At 37.7% G+C, this 17,630-nt stretch overlaps 1 protein-coding gene across 6 annotated transcripts; it reads left to right on the top strand.

Annotated features, from left to right (window-relative positions):
* Window positions 1-1,340: 1,340 nt before the first annotated feature.
* On the top strand, window positions 1,341-11,750 carry scaf11 (SR-related CTD-associated factor 11). Of its 6 annotated transcripts, none has more exons than XM_058773515.1 (15): window positions 1,341-1,571; window positions 1,918-1,978; window positions 2,153-2,298; window positions 3,466-3,543; window positions 3,632-3,714; window positions 3,787-3,857; window positions 4,012-4,046; window positions 4,175-4,236; window positions 4,338-4,454; window positions 4,594-4,667; window positions 5,463-7,541; window positions 7,834-8,159; window positions 8,859-9,017; window positions 9,098-9,217; window positions 9,506-11,750. In XM_058773515.1, exons 2-15 carry the CDS (start codon window positions 1,957-1,959, stop codon window positions 9,614-9,616), a joined length of 3,483 nt encoding a protein of 1,160 aa, XP_058629498.1. In that variant the 5' UTR covers window positions 1,341-1,571; window positions 1,918-1,956; the 3' UTR covers window positions 9,617-11,750. The 6 variants fall into 6 exon arrangements, with proteins under 6 accessions (XP_058629498.1, XP_058629496.1, XP_058629497.1 ...); XM_058773513.1 differs by having other exon boundaries at window positions 4,136-4,236; XM_058773514.1 differs by having other exon boundaries at window positions 4,009-4,046.
* The last annotated feature ends 5,880 nt before the right edge of the window (window positions 11,751-17,630 follow it).

The following is a 17,630-nucleotide window of genomic DNA, read 5'->3' as shown; positions in this document are numbered from 1 at the left end:
CTCATGAACACCTGACAATAAACGTGGAACACACAACACTATTATACATTATTTACTTAACACACATACTTATTTACATTTCAAATTTGCACATATCATACATAATTTGTCTTCTGTTGCACTGTGGAGCACTATAACAAATTCCTTGTATGTGTAAACATACCTGGCAATAAAGCTCATTCTCATTAATCATTTTTATTTTATTTTTATGTTTCATATTTTCACACAAATTTGGCAAGGTTTTGTGATAAATTGACAGAACTTCTTGTGTGTGTGTGTGTGTGTGTGTGTGTGTGTGTGTACCTGTTTTTCTATTCAGGTGGGGACTTAAACCTGAATACACACAGACTCATGGGGACTCGTGTCACGGTGGGGACCTAAATTGAGGTCTCCACGGGTAAACAAGCTAATAAATTACACAGAATTAAGTTTTTTGAAAATCTAAAAATGCAGAAAGTTTCCTGTAAGGGGTAGGTTTAGGTGTAGGGTTGGTGTAGGGCAATAGAATATATAGTCTGTACAGTAGAAAAAGCATTACGCCTATGGAGAGTCCCCACAAGGATAGCAAACCAGACGTGTGTGTGTGTGTGTGTGTGTGTGGACAATGCCGTCCTCTGATGGATACTTTTTGTAATGCTTGCATGTTGTTGTTCAACTGAAGTCATGCCGTTTGGATTATATAGTTTATATTGTAATTTTTTAAAAGTGTAATCAAACTCGATCGCTTTAAACAGAAACATTACAACAGTAATCACCACTGATCAGATCAGTGGTAATCACATTCAAACACTAGCTTCGAGTTCAACGACCGTTAGAAAACTATTTCGGTGGAAAGGAACTAAGCCCACCCTATAGAGGAGGAGCGTTGCGGCAGCGACGTGCTCTCTTATTGGTCAGATTTATTATAATTTATGTTTAAGGGACCAATCAGCTTTATTGATGCAATTAACATAATTTTAATCGATAAAATATCCTGAGATCTAAAATAATACTCAAGGAAGGATTTATTCTGGCTCTAATACTTAGTATAATATATCAGAAAAATAGTATAGAAATTAATTAATAAAAATATTTGATTGTTGTGAAGAAATGGTTTCATGGATTGCTTTTATATTATATTAAAATATTATTATAATTATTATAACGTTTTATATTTCAGCTTTATCATTTGTTTTCGTATTTTCATTCCTCGTTTTTATTTATTTAGTTATTAAATTATGTATTGTGTAATTTTAAATATACTGAGCAAGCGAAACTCCCTCTGGTGGACTATTTAAATTTTTTTATCCACAGGAAGAAGCATCAGCCGCTCTACCGAATTCTTCTTCTGTGAACCTTAAACCCTACGTGATGACGCGGTGAGTCTCCCATCATGCCCCGTTGCAGCGCCACCCAGCTGTGAAGAGGCGGAACTGCAGCTTCTGACCCACATGTGGCCGGACGCCTTCAAATTTATCGCAACTACGAGCGCAAATGCTCATGAAAGTACACGAAAAGTGTGTGTTTTTGCGCTGAGGAGCGTCCTGCGTGCTAATATATGATCTGAAGTCCGTGGAAGGACGCGCGCGGAGGTGAGTGTGCGCTAATGACAGCAGATGCTAACACAGCTAGCCGCGTCACACTGATAAACAAGAGTCTGAACTTATAAACATGGCATGTAAGCAGCTCGATATGTGTCTATGTGTGTTACCCACAATAATTATTCATATAAGACTAACTTAAATGAGTATAAAGCGCTGTAAAGGCCTCTATTATCGCTCAAAGCTGCTAATCAGCAACTTAAACTTCAGCTGTTCTCAGTAAATAAACAAAGCAAATAAAGACACAGTGACTGAGTTGCGCTGTCATTATGATGATCTTAATATGTCTGCGTTGTACTTTATTACACATGTTTCTTCTTTAAATGTGCTGGTACAGTAAATCAGGGCTCAGAGCTGCTGTTACCCGGAGCCAGAGATGCAAGAGGGGCCAGGAAAGGGTGAGTGGGGTTTATTCATATCTGGACATGCTGCATTTCTAACTTTACATACGCTAAAGTGAACTAGGCATGTAGGACTGATTTGCATCCCATATTGGCTGGGATGCATTTCATATTTTAATGCATCATTCTATAAAAGGTATTTAATAACTTTGTGATTTTTTTTTTTTTCAGGCGGGCAGAACTCTGATGAGAGTTTGGAGGATGAGGAGGCTCCGCGGTGCCCGATTTGTCTGAACCGACCCAGACGGATGGATAGAGCCGTACCGGACTGCTGCAGACACGTCTACTGCTCGGCCTGCATCCTCCGCTGGGCTCAGGTCAGCTGTCACTTCTGATTTAAAACGCTTATACATACACATATATAGAGTTGAGCAGCAAATCAGCACATTAGAAGTTGTAACAATTTTTCACAATATGACAGTTTTTACTGTATTTTTGAAGAACTACATGCAGACTTGGTGAGTAGAAGAGACTTATTTCAAAAATAAAAAATCAAACTAACATTTAAGATGACAACAGTAATCAAAAATCAAACAATAACTATATACAGTACTATATATAACAATATAACTATATATATATATAAGTTTTTGTCGTTGCTTTTTCTTATTCTGAAGTATTTCTATCAGAGTTCCATCATGTCTTACTTTATATTTGTGATATTTGCTCCCTTAAATTGATTTCTAGGACACTTTTTACCTTTATAAAGAGCTATTTTTTCTTAAAGGCAGGGTAGGTGATTTGGTTCAAAAGCATTTTTTGTTATGCTGGCTGAAAATCTCTTCACATCCCAATGGCAATCACTAACTTAAGTGGTCTAAATGTATTTATATTTATTTATATCGGCTGTGGAAGGTGTAGGACCATATATTCGACTGATCAGATTATTTGACCAAACAGATTATAAAATACGAGTTATCTTTCATGTCAAATTCTTAAATTTGATCTATAAATTCAGTTAGAATAATAAGACATCATTAATATGTAATCAGTATCAACAAAATATGAAACCAAACCACCAGTAAGTGGAAGCAAGTCACTCAATGAAGCATAAGTGAATGAATGAGTCATTGAATCATTGACTCACCCGATTTGTTCAAAAACGCTGAATGATTCAGTAATGAAACTGTGTGTTGCTTAGAGTTGGCAACAGTTCTCCTGTGGCTTTATTTGGAACTATTTTCACAGGCACAAAAACAAGAGAAACTTCTTTCTTACTGTCAGCCAGTCGGCGTTTACACTGAATGTAGGAAAATTAAGTCAAATCAAATTTCTTTCACTTGGCCCGTAAAAAAATATCCACTTGTCGCGGACAAGCATTAATGTCGTGCCCTGATATATATGTGTAAACCAGAGTATCTGTGAAAGCTTGTGCATGTGGTTTTTGATCACGTGATCAGTTTCTTAAAAAGCTGCACGAAACCTGCAAAGTTCAAACTCAATGTAATGTTGTAATATGTTATGTTGTGTGTGATGGGCTACAGATGGTTCAGTCCTGCCCGGTGGACCGCAGACCCTTCAGCGTGATCTACCTGCAAGGCTCCTCGCAGCAGCGCATCAAGGTCAGACGTCCTCCTGATGTCCTGTACGTCTCGGTAAGAGGCACTTGTTCCTGATGAAACTGAGCTGAGCTTCTCCTTTGTGTTTCAGCTTCCTGTGAAGGCGCCCAGACTGTTAGAGTCACGTGACACGTGCTGCAGGCAGGATTGGCCACGAATGTGTCGCGTCTCTGTGTAAGTGCAGTGTGATTGTGTTTGCATATGCTGTTTATCTGATTATTAAATAGGGAATTGTGTCGTTAACAGGGGAGAGACCGGAAACACGGAGAGAACGCAAGAGAAAAGAGCTACCACCAAACAGAAATGCCACAGAAAATGTATGTGCTTCGATATGGATTCTTTTTTTATTTCATCTTACACGGATTTATTTATTCAATTGATTGCCGTGATGAGCTCTGTATAACAGAACAGAAAAGTGACTTGAGAGCTCTCCAAATTTATTGAAATAAATGTCTTTTTTCCCCCCAGTAGGTGATTTGGATGCATCTGTGGATAAAAAAAGAAAGGTGAGTCTTTAACTAATTGTGTTTGAGTTTGGTCTTATTTATCTCACATGAACGAAACAGGAAGTGTTAAGCAGTATTTATGTGTGCAGGTGAATGGAGACTCATGCCACTCTCTTCTGCTCACTAAGCATTTTCACTCATCACTGCCCAGCCAGCAGGGAGCGACGGTTGGCACACTGACACAGATCATGTAAGCACACACTGACCTAATGGCAGAATGTGACTTTTGTTTCTTTTTCTGAACAGTGTCTCTTGGATGCATGTTAAAGTGGTTTCTGTTTTGCACTCTAGGACAGGATCTGTTGAGGTTTCTGAGGAGGGACCAGACGGCATCCAGTGGAGGAGAATAGAGAGAAAACGCAGGTGGCTTCCTGCCTCTGTACCTGTCCTCTCTACAGGTGTGCCCAGGTGAGAAGCATGTTTTTGGTCAGCTTTTGTTTTGAAAATGTTCATTTGAAATATAGTATATGTACAGTTTGGCTGCTATATCCTTTTGTGTGCATGTCCCTTATTTTGGCTTATGGACCTTCTACTTATCGACTTTAAGGGTATCACTCCGCTCGCACCTGTTTCTGTCAGCTGTCTCCGCCTCTCTGAATCTACTGCTTTCTGAAAACACAGGTAAGTCCACTCAAAACCAAATTTTCTTTTATTTATATTAAAGAACATACATAATTCTCAAGTTGTTATTTGAAATTTGCTCTTTAGTTTTTATTAACTTTTTTTCACCTTGTCTTTTCAATTGAGTTTTGTTTTTCATTAGTTTTTGTTTGCTTTATTCTTAGTTTTTTCTTAGTTTTCGAGCTTCAGCTTATTTAGTCTTTATTTTATTTATTTTAGTTTTAGGGCTGCCAAAGTTAATGTGCTAACAAGTATTATTAAAAAAATGTTTAATGCTATTAAATTGTATTTTATTTTGATAAAACATTCAAAATTATAATGATAAAGGTTTTATCTATAAATAAAATTAAACTAAACTTGAAACTCATTTAAAATTGAGCTAAAATTTAAGATACCAAAAAATGTTTTAATTTGGTGATGTCTGGGTTAATTATTATTTTTTTGTTAGATTGAGACTTATCTAGTGTATGTAATAAATAAATAAATAATATATATATATTATTTATTTATTTATTACACACACTAAGTCTCTCTCTCGCTCTCTATATATATATATATATATATATACACACACACACACACACACATAGAGAAAAAGAGGGAGATTCCGGTAAATATCTTACCTTTTTTAAAGGTTTCAACTTTATAATAATGGAAGTTTTATGAATTACGTATTACAAATGAAAACTAAAATGAAGTTGTGCCCATTTTAGTTTCAATTCTTCACAGTTATGTTACTTTTTAAATTTCTTTTAGTTTTTATTAACACTTATTTTGTTTTCCTATGTTTATTAGTTCCTCATGGCATAGTTTGTGCCGTTACCTGCCCCAAAGGTGAAGAGAAAAAGGGAACCAGGGGTTCTGGGTCAAAGACCTCAGTGAAACCAGCAGAAAATGCTGCTGCCACCAGGCGCTCCTCTAGACACAGTCGCTCTGAGGCTGAGGATTCCTCAGCCGCACAGTCACAGCAGACAGATTCAGATACCACGTCTTCTACACCACAAACCATAAATGATACTCATGCTTCTACAAGCAGAGGGCAGCAGGGGAGCAATCCGAGGTCTGGAGCAAAGACGAGAGGACGTCCAAAGAAGGTGAAGATGGAGAGACATGAGGATGAGAAGCAGGAAACTGAGGTTCGAAATCATGATGAAGATGGAGTCACCGAGAAAACGGAATCCGAGGAATCAAAACCGGACCAGAAAGCAAGTTTTGATCAGATCGATAGTGACCAAGAGCTAGACGATGCGGAGGAGAAGATGGAGGTGGAGAATCAGACGAGTCCTGCCGAGGATGAATGTGCTTCCCCTGATGCCAGTAGCCCGGAAGAGGAAACGGCAAAAGTAGAAGAATTCGTAACCGAGAGTATGGTTGGAGATGAAGACAATCAGATACCACAAGAAGATAGCAAGCAAGAAGTGGAGACAAATGATGAAGACCAAGTAGAATTAGTGAATGTTCCACCAATACAGGAGCAAGATTGTCCATCTCCTTCCTGTGCAGAACTAGAAGAGTCTCAGTCTGATTCCCAGGATGCTGAATCATCTCTGCAAGCAGAACCAACAGCTGAACCTCCTACAGATGATTCAGACCAGATTGTAGATCTGAAACCAGAGCCTGACACCACAGAAGACTGTTCGGACGAGCAGGAATCCAGTAGTCCTCCACCTCTCAAAGAGGACCATGTCTCCGAACCATTGGTTCCAGAAGAGAAAGGCGTGCCAGAATCAAAGGACACTAATGCAAGTAGTCCTCAGGATAATACTGACCTCATTCCTATGGAGTGCGATTCTCCTGCATCCGAGATTGAAGCCCACATTGCTGAAGCTGAAATGGATCCCACTGCGAACGTGCCTCAGATGGACGATCCAACGCCCAAACTTGACTCTTGTAAGGAGGAAAAAGGCTCAGATAAGAGGGAGCGGGAGGGACGATCCCGCAGGTCTCGCTTTCACTCGCCTACGACCACCTGGTCTCCCAACAGGGAGTCTAGGAGCGAAGGGTCTCGCAGATCAAGGTCTCGATCACGGGATCGTAGCCACAAGAGCCGGTCCACGTCTCAAAACCGCGAACAGCAAGAGGAGGCACGGGATGGCCGGCGGAATCGGAGCCGGAGCCGTAGTCGTAGTAGGGAGCGGAGTCGCAGGCGACGTAGTCGTTCCAGAAACAGAAGCCGACCTGGACGCCGGAGCCCGTCCCAGGAACGTGCTGATCACGGCGGCCACTCTCCTCGCAAGAGAGAGTCTTGGGGCGGGGATGGATGGCGGAGCAGGGGCGATGGTCGAGGTTTCCGCAATTCCAACTGGAGGAACAATGCGGAGAAACCTGGGCATTGCTCATCAAGAGAGCCCGTTTCGTCTGACAACGGCAACTTCCATGAGGCATCGCCCGACCGAGGCAGGAGCGAGAACCCGGATTGGGTGCAAGAGAGGGAGAGGCTTTGGCCAGACAATGATTCCAGAGGACGTGAGCCACGAAGGGACGAAAATGCAGGTGATCTGCCTGGAGAGTCCTGGTCTCGAGGCGGCTGGAATGCTGGCCGCGGCAGAGGAGGCGCACACTGGTCATCTGGCCAGCAGGGCGAGCCATCCGATAATTGGAGGCAACGTAATTCTTTCTCAGGGACAGCAAACAATGCAGATTCTTATAATCGCTTCAACGACAATAGAGCCGTAGGGAAGAGAAAAGAATCCGAGGGCGCCGAGACGCCACTGGATCGTTCCGGGTGGTCATCAGCGTCCAGCTGGGCCGTACGCCGCACTCTCCCTGCTGATGTGCAGAACTACTACTCGCGCAGAGACAGGGGAGGCGGGAACAACACCTGGAACAGGCAAGAGGAGGATCAAGGTGCACCAGGAGTCCCGAAACAAGCAGGTGTGTGCCTATCCAAATAAAGGCCATAAATCCAAATCATTTTTATTTTTTCGTAAATTCCATTTCATTCCATTTTACCCAATTCCATCAAAAGTACTTTATGGGTTGTTGACATTTTTCCCCCTCTGTTTTCTCTAGTCAAATAACACTGATTTAACAACAAATTTTTGTTTCCAGTGTATAGACAGTCAAGTTTATTAAAAGCCCATCTTGCCAGCTGTGCATTCCCACTTTAGCATGTTCAGGTCACTTTAACATCTCCACTACATTCATGTCTGTTTTTATATTCCAGATCCCCCCCAGAATGAGCCAAATGCACCGCTGCCAACAGAGGCGGTGCCAGCCATGCCCCCTCCCCTGATGCCCCACCAGATGGGAGTGATGGGGGTCCTGCGTTACCCCATGGGGCCTCTGCTGCCAAGACCTCCAGCCGTGGGTCTGCAGCCTCCTCCCCAGTTTAGCTTGCCCCCTCCAGTGCCAGTGCAGCTGCACCCCACTGGGCAGCTCATCCAGGTCCCATCCATAGCTGTGCAGGCACTGCCTCCACCTCCACCACCTCCTCCACCCGTGCAACAGGGCGGCTTCACAGCAGTACCATCTGAAAGCCACCCACCTCAGGTGAGCACAATGATTGTTATAATTTAAAAAAAAAATTGTTTAATATTCATCCATCCCTAACTAGTTAGTTCACCCAAAAATTCTGTCATTAATTACTCGTTCCAAACCCGTAAGAACTTTGTTCATCTTCAGAACATAAATTAAGATATATTTGATGAAATCCAAGAGCTTTCTGACCCTCCATAAACAGCAAGGGTACAACAATTATCAAATCATAGAAACATTGTAAGGGCATCATTAAAGGTCCATGTGACCATGGTTCCACCGTAATTACACAAAGCTACCTGAATACTTTTTCTGCACAAAGAAAACAAAAATAGCGACTTTATTCAAAAAAAAAATGTTTCTCTCCCGTAAAGAGGCGGTCACATTATCAGTCCTCCGCCATTATCGACGTATGCATGTGATGCTGCTCATGCAGATTCTCGTAGCTTCGTAAAATTACGGATTAACCACTGTCCATGTCACATGGACTATTATAGACGTCCTTACTACGTTTCTGTGCTTTGACAATGGTTGTACCCTTGCTGTCTATGGAGGATCAGAAAGCTCTCGGGATTTCATCAAAAATATCTAAATTTTTGTTCCAAAGATAAAGGGTTTGGAACGACATGAGGGTGCATAGTTTTTGGGTGAATTAACCCTTTAAATGAATTAATGTATGTGCCATTTTGGTTGTAACATATGCATACTTTACAGCAGGTGATGCCCAGTTTTCCTGTACCAGGCAAAGGTTCGTTCAAACCCATGCCAACCAAAGTAGTTACTGGGCTGCTCAATGCGGCCCAGCCATCCTCTACCACCACCCAACCCGCCTCTCACAGCAAGGCCCACGCTGACAGCTCGAAAAAAGAGAAGGCAAGTCTTGCACATTTAAGCAAACTACTCCACGCTAATGTTGATATTGGTTCCTAAAATGCATTTTCCTTTTCAAACAGAAATTGCAGATCCAAGAGCGGGCCGTCAATGAGGTGAAAGCAGCGATTAAGCCATATTATCAGAAGAATGAAATCAACAAGGAGGAATATAAAGAGATTGTACGGAAAGCTGTGGAAAAAGTAAGTTCATTTTTAGAAAAAAATAATTTTTTATATATATATATATATATATATATATACACACATATCTTTATATAAGATATATTTACATTGTTTACTCTTCTGTCATATGCTTTTATTTTTCAATTGTATTATATAATTTTATTTTACATTTATGTAATCATACATTTTTATATACTCCATATTGACTGATTGTCTCTGCCACTTTCAAATCCCAGTTTATTCATATTAATTTTGTGCAAACAGCTTTACAAATGCACACAGTAATTGTTTTTCTCCTCCTCTCAGGTGTGTCACAGCAAAAGTGGCGAGGTGAACGCCGACAAGGTGGCCAACCTGGTGAAAGCGTATGTTGACAAATACAAGCGCATCCGCAAAAGCAAATCCGAGAAGAGCTGAGGGTCACTGATCTGCTGACTGCACAAGTGCAATTCCTCCAACGCGGGCTGCTGCCGGTGTCACTGACTGGAGCCGTTCTTAACACATTTACATACGAGAATGAAGATTTTTCTAGAGATGACATATTTTGTTTAATTTGGATTTGATATAGTGCAAATGCCCTTTATTGGATTGTGTTTCATGGGTGTGTGTATGTGTGTGTGTGTAGGGGTGGGGGGGGGTTAAAGATCTGTAATGGTGTCGCTCTAATTGCATTTTGCTTCGAAGTTTAAAGTAGCAAAGATAATGAATAATTAAGGCAGATGATTCAAGTGGTACGACTGGACCTGTCCTGTCTCTCTCTCTATGTCTCTCTCAGTAGTCGAACATAAAGACTTTTCCCTTTAGAAGCATCGAAACAATCTGGAGTACATGTGCATTAGCTTTATTATTCCCTGCAGATGCCGAATGCGTGTTTGAGTGTGTGCGATTAAACATAATCTTACGTGGAAAGAACACGGGTAGTTTGCTGGTGAGCTGAGATGATTTTGTTGTCATATCCAGGTTAAAGTCCTGTACTTCTGTTTATGCAGTTCAATCACTGTGTCTGTTTACCCTCCCAGAAGCAATGAAATAAACCAGCTCTCTGAATCTCATCTTTTGTCCTTTTACTGAGGTCAGATCAGTTCACTGAGTCGAATCAGACTTTTGATATCTCAAACACTGTCATTAACCTTAACGACGGCTCGTTAACTCAACTTACCTAGCTTTTTGTTTGCCTGAGGCTCAAAATTGTCAATTGTTCAACTCAAGAGTAGCAAATCCTCTGTTGCGTGTTGAATCATTTCAATGTCTTGAACTCTACATTGTGGCTAATGGTCAGTCTGGATTTGAATCACTGTTTCCTGAAGTGAAGCCCGAAAACCCGCAGAGATCCATCAGTGTCTGAAAACTGAATCAGTTGAACCATGAGGTGAAAGTGATTTGGAAGTATGTGTGAACTAAGCATCCATGCCTTGTGTTTTGATGTGTACAGACAATCGCCTGACAGAAAGACGAGTTCGGTTTTACTTGTATAGTGTGAATGCGTGGTTCTGGTGCAGGTTGATGGGTGAAATATAAGTTCCAGCACAGTCAGAACAAAGAGATGTGTGGCACAGTGGTGTGAGCTCTGCTTCATGGGTCAGAGGCGCAGTTTCAAATCCCAACCAGAACCAGGAATTGAAGGCGTGGTGTGAATGGCTTGGGTCGTGGAGTGGTGGGTTACCCAGAGTCCACTGCAGGGAAACTGTTGACTTAGTACAGATCCTGGGTATTTTTATACAAGTTGACAGCTTGACATGTATAACCGCTGCTGGACTGGGCGCCTGGAAATTAAACAATTTTTCCTTTGCAAGAGTGAGATTCGAACTCGGGTCGCTCAGAGGAGGGCGTGACGCGCAGACCACTGAGCCACAAGGGCGAAGTTGTGCTGCCCTATTTTTTGGAGGGGGGTTCTTTTTTTTTTTTTATCAGTCTATGGTTCTGATACGTCCTTACATAACATTTTTGGCCGTTTGAGTCAGTAAAAACTTATATTATAGTCGCTGTTGCGTCTGACAGCCTCATGTGAGTTTGGTCACCAAACTAACAAACATCTTCGGAGAGAGCTCCTGACTGAAGCTCTTCTCATTTACTCTGTGAGTCTTACAGCTCATTATATTCAAGTTAAATCATGTTCATATTCAATGGAGTCAGACTCGAAAAGAAAGGCTCGATTCAGTTGAAAGCAACCAAATTTCCTGTGTTACATTTTTATATATTACACTGATTCAAACTAATTTGATAAAGTGTTGATTCTTTGAAGCAGCAGCAGCAAAATAAATAAATAAAACAATTTGTTCTTTAAGAATGTTTATTGACTGCACAATTCTGTTACATTTTTTAAGCATGCAAATTAATTTAACATGAGTTGTGTGTATTACACTGCTGCTTACACATGCTTCTCATATCTAAAAAAGTCTGAATGCCCTCCTGTGGTACTTTGTGTGAATTACATTACTGTTACTTCTAGCATTTAATTATTTTGCATTGATTTAGTATACGATAAATTGTTTTTTACCAGTTGTTAGGCAGTGAAATGAACTCCGTTATATTTAGTAAAAATATATTTTTACATTTGTGGCACACATTATTGGCAAATTTCAAGTTTAATCGCCCTCCTGTGGTGAACTGCTGCAACTTATTTTTATTGCTAAAACTCAAGCCAGAAGAAAACGTTGCATTAAATTATTTTTAGTTGATTCACATTTATTCATTATTTTTTGTTTAATCTGTGCACCAATAAAACACCTGGAAAATTGTCTGTTTTTGCTGAATTTAGTAGAAATACATTATTATGTCTGTAAAAAAAATTATTTTTAAGACCATATGCAGCATAACAAAATCTGCCAGTTTACCTAGAAATACTATATCTGTACGTCCTCCTGTGGTGAACTGAATTACACAGCTGTTAATTATAACTCGAGTGAGAGGAAATTGCATTGAATTATCTTCTATTGATTTAATATTTAATACATAGTTTATTACCGTGTGAAGCAGCAAAAAGCCTTTCAAATTACTCCTTTTATTAAGTAAAATATATATATATTTTTACACCTGTAATATACATTTTCACTTCGAGTTTAAACGCCCTCCTGTGGTGAATTTCATAAATGCAACGTATTTCTCCTGCTGAAAATCGAGTTATAATGAAAACGTGCATTACATGATTTTGTGTTGATTCGGATTAGTTTTTATAAATGAATGTTTATTCTGAGCAGTGAAAACGTTCCTATTATTGGGAAAATTAAGAAGCAAATTAAACAAAAAAAAAAAAAGAAAAGAAAGAAAAAAAAAAAAATATATAAAACATGCCAGTTAAATGAACTGAGCGCCCTCCTGTGGTGAATTGTGTGAATTAAATTACTGCTACTTAGAAAATTTTACGTGCACATTGATTCAAAATTATTTAATAAATTATTGATTATCTTGTGCGGCAACAAAACATCTCATCGTTTTTTAGAAGAAATATATTGTTAGATTTATAATCTTAGGGTAAATATGACAGAAATCATTGTTTAGACTATATCATTTTCATTTTATTTAGATTATAATAATACTATTAATATTAATAGTATTATTGTGTTATACCTCCCATTTGCTAAAAATGAACAATACATAAAATTAAATAATTAAATAAAATTAAATAAAAGAAAAAAATAGTAAAAAGAAAGAAAAAAAGGCACGTCAACTGAACTTGAACGCCCTCCTGTGGTGAACGAGGAAATGTAATATCTAATAAATTGTTGATCATGTTTAGCCAAATGAATAAATAAATAAACAAATATATATATATATATATATATATATATATATATATATACATGTACAAAAAAATCTGGCAAATTACTTATTTTCATTAGTAGAAATATACTATATTTGTAATATACATTTAAAAATTCGAGTCTGGGCGCCCTCCTGTGGTGAACTGTAGGAATAACACTAATGCAATTTATTTCTGCAGATATAAATCGAGCCAGATCTTGAATTACATTATTTTGTTGTGATTTAATGTATTCTAATAAACTGTCGACGACAAAAACAACTAGCAAATGAACTATTTTGTTCAGCTGAAATATATTTATATATCTGTAAAATACATTTAAAATAATTCGAGTCTGTCGAATCTTGTGGTGAACTGGTTGAATTATATTATTTTCTGTTGATCCCCTCATAGATGTATTCTATGGAATAATCAGAATGTGCTGCGTGGAAAAAAAAAATCTATCTTTATTAAAAATTGGTTTGACAAAGGTGTCATTTTTGTTTTAGATTTGTTGAAAAAGGATGGTAACTTCTATTCGTATTCAGAATTTTCAGAACTCTTTGAAGTGGATACCTCACCTAGAGTGTATGAATGCGTTATTAATTCCATTTCACCCAAATTGTTACATTTGGTTAGGGCTAATTGTTACAATTCTTTAAAATGTGAAATCCCAAAAAAATTTATTGGAGGTCTGGAGCTTGGTAATATTAATATTTTAATATTAAATTTAGTTGTCATCCTAAAGCATTTTATAAGTGGAAATTAAATGACCCTTTTCTTCCTATTAAACTTTGGGCTGGTATTAACAAGTTTCTGTTACCTAACAAGATGAAAGAACTTCACTATACAATTATTCATATGTACTATCCCTGCAATTCTTTACTCTCAAAATTTAAGTTGGACATCTCTTCACAATGCACATTCTGTAATTCTAATTTGGAAACAATATCACACTTATTTTTTTAATGTGACTATGCAAAGGATTTATGGAAAGAAATGTCTTGGCTTGTTTTCTCAGCTTACAACAAACTTTTTAGTTTTGAAATAAGTAATGTACTGTTTTTGATTTGTGAATCAGGATCAAAGGAGCTGGATGATATGTTAAAACTCTTGACTCTTTGTGGCCTATTTCATCTTCACAAATGTAAAGTTACTGATTCTATGCCCAATTTTAGGATCTTTTGTATTGATTTGAAATTATTTTATGAATCTCTCTGCTCATCGCTTAATAAGAAAGCTGTTAAAACAACAGTTTTGATGGAAAAAAATAATGACTGTGTTGTAAGGGTTACCTCCTGAGTATTCTTTGAAGTTGATATTTTATGTGTAACTTGTTTAATTATTATTATTATTATTTTTTTTTTTTGTTACTACTTTTGTTTAGGTAAATAATTTGTATTTTGACTTGTGTATGTTTTTTGTTTTGTTTTTTGCCTTGACTGTATCCCCTGTGAATGTTATTTGTTTAATAATAATAATAATAAAAAAATAATAATAATAATTTTCTGTTGATCGGAATGAATTAATTTATTTTCAAATATTTTAGTCTTTATTATTATTAAACTATCCAATGACAAAAATAAAATAAAATATGAAATAAAATGTGATAAACAAATAACCTCCACAAACACCGGAAGTGGAGAGACCGAAGCGGTAATCACGCGCACCTGCCGGAAATGAACCGCATCATTGGACAGGTGTATAATCCCAGTCAATTACTCTGAATTTACTTGTTTTCCACGTTCGTGTCTTATTCCTCCCGCCACAATGGAAGAACCTGATGATGCTAAAAATTGCATGCAATATTACACACTTTGTATGCGTCTTTCTAATCACACACACCTGATTCATCTCGTAATGACGCGTTTGAGCGTCACCGTCATGTTTAGGCACACACTCATGTTGTTTAAAAGTTCTGTCAATCAAATGAATCGATTTCTATTCAGATTTCTGAGTCTCATATGAGCTGCTTTATGAAGCAAGAGTCACCAAAACTTCCCATCAGCTCAGACTTTATTCACATGTGCAGAATATGCAAATATTTATTTACGGTATTAACACATTACGTTTTATGTGCAATGCATATCCCCTTGCACACATCTGTATCTTCTTCATGCACCTGTTCTGTATATTCTAATGTAAAAATGTACTGATATTGCCACGTTTGTTCAAAGATAATTGCTTAAAAAAATAAAATAAAATAAAAAATGTGACCCTGGAGCACAAAACCAGTCTTAAGTCGCTGGGGTATATTTGTAGCAATAGCCAAAAATACATTGCATGGGTCAAAATTATCAATTTTTATTTTATGCCAAAAATCATTAGGATATTAAGTAAAGATCATGTTCCATGAAGATATTTAGTGAATTTCCTACCGTAAATATATGAAAACTTAATTTTTGATTAGTAATATGCATAGCTAAGAACTTCATTTGAACAACTTTAAAGGTGATTTTCTCAATATTTAGATTTTTTTGCACCCTCAGATTCCAGATTTTCAAATAGTTGTATCTCAGCCAAATATTGTCCGATCATAACAAACCCATACATCAATGGAAAGCTTATTCATTCAGCTTTCAGATGATGTATAAATCTCAATTTTGAAAAATTGACACTTATGACTGGTTTTGTGGTCCAGGGTCACAAATCTGTATGTAGTATCAAAGTCCCGTGGTAATATCTGCAATTTCTTTATTTTTATTCCTGCTGAGAGGTCGATAAGCTTACGCCGTCTAGTGGAGCGGAAGTAGAGCTGCACTTCAGTTTCTACCATAAAAGTCCTATTATAGCGCGTGCCAACAGTTATTCAAATTTAATCGTTGACTATATAAATAAATAAAACCGAGAACTCAAGGAGGTCAGTCATATGTGAGGCTGAGATTAAATTGTTTTTCAACAAATCTTTGATTTCGAACAGCAATGCAACATAGATCTACCAGTTATTAATGAGGTAAGATGGATAGAATTAATTTGTTTTTTGTTTTTTAATGCACTGCATCCACCGTATTTTACCGTGAGATCGGGCGTCCATTTGTTATGTGAATGTGCGAGACTTCCGGTGTCACTGGCGTCCAGTTTATTTTAACTGATTATGCTGCTTGATATTGCAAACTGGTATTTCTTAATTCATATTATATTATTGTTGTGATTATAAACACACTATTATGTAGAGCAAACAGTTTACTGCACTTCGTTATTCTCCTAGTGGTTTACTGTCTGGTAGCCCTAAAGAGTCGGAAGTCTCACACATTCACAGGAAATAGCTTTTGTGTTGCAAAATAAGGTGGACATGTTGTGTAGCTCTCTGTACTCCAATAAAATTCTTAGAAATATAGAGATCAAATTATCTAAATATTTATATAAATATTTGTAATTTGATATTGGAATAATAAAACGGATTTTTTTAATACCTTTCTTTTTATTTTAAGATGAAATAAGACCCAACAATGTTTGAAAGAAACGTAAAAATGTAAATAAATAATTACATAAAGATATTATTTGCATTGTTAAATTTGACAGGTAAAAATTGCTCGCGTCAATCTTACATAAATGGATCCATTTCTGTAAAGAAATGGAAACAACAACAACAACAAAAAAAAAGTAGAAATGGTTTTATAATTACTGCAATGTAGATTTTTTTTGTACTGCACTACAAAAAAACATTAATGATCAAATTATCTAAATATTTTACATATATGTGTAGCTCTAGTCTGCACCCCAATTTCTCTATATGCATAATAAAAGTCACCAACTTTCTATCATTAAAAAACCCTAATCAAACACACCTGAAACATTTCAATCCAGATGACTGGGGGGGGGGGTACCCAAGGAAATAAAGGCATGTCAACAGTATGTCAAAAATGTTCAGTCTTTTATTTAAAAACTATAAACAGTCACCAAAGTAAATGAAGCCAATCTATATCAGACTGTTAGATATATGTATCATCGCACACCCTACAGACACTGCAGAAATGGTGAGGGGGTGGGGGGGAAGGGGTCGTGACCCCGCTGGGATGCTAACACAACAGGCAGTAATAAATGTTACACAACACACAGCAGAGAGGACAGCCTGGGGTCCGGGAGCCGGAATGTGGCGTGGTCATAAGAATGGATGAAAAACAAAAAAAAAAAAAAAAAAAAACAAAGAAAACGCAAAATAGTACAATAAAATCCCACACTATATTAAGATAGAAAAAAGGTCTGGGAGGAAAATATCATACCTGCACGGAAAGCAAAGAACACAGGAGAAAACCTGTATAAAACTCCATGTATTTAAACCAATTTACAAATACAAAAAGAATCACGTACGGGCGGTCGGGCTCGTACTCTGACGCTTACAGTGAATACAGGTTGAGGGGAATACCTTCAATATGTTTTGTCTCTTCTACAAAATGACATATGATATATTATTTCATACTCTTTCAGCCAGCAAAATGAGTTCTACAAGTTATAATAGTACAAAAAGGGAGGAAAAAAACAAAAAAAAAAAACAAAGAAAACGCAAAATAGTACAATAAAATCCCACACTATATTAAGATAGAAAAAAGGTCTGGGAGGAAAATATCATACCTGCACGGAAAGCAAAGAACACAGGAGAAAACCTGTATAAAACTCCATGTATTTAAACCAATTTACAAATACAAAAAGAATCACGTACGGGCGGTCGGGCTCGTACTCTGACGCTTACAG

This window comes from Onychostoma macrolepis, chromosome 04, assembly GCF_012432095.1.
Source record: "Onychostoma macrolepis isolate SWU-2019 chromosome 04, ASM1243209v1, whole genome shotgun sequence".
Lineage (NCBI taxonomy): Eukaryota > Metazoa > Chordata > Actinopteri > Cypriniformes > Cyprinidae > Onychostoma > Onychostoma macrolepis.
The sequence above is the reverse complement of the archived record's forward strand: the minus strand, read 5'-3'. Positions and strand labels throughout refer to the sequence as shown.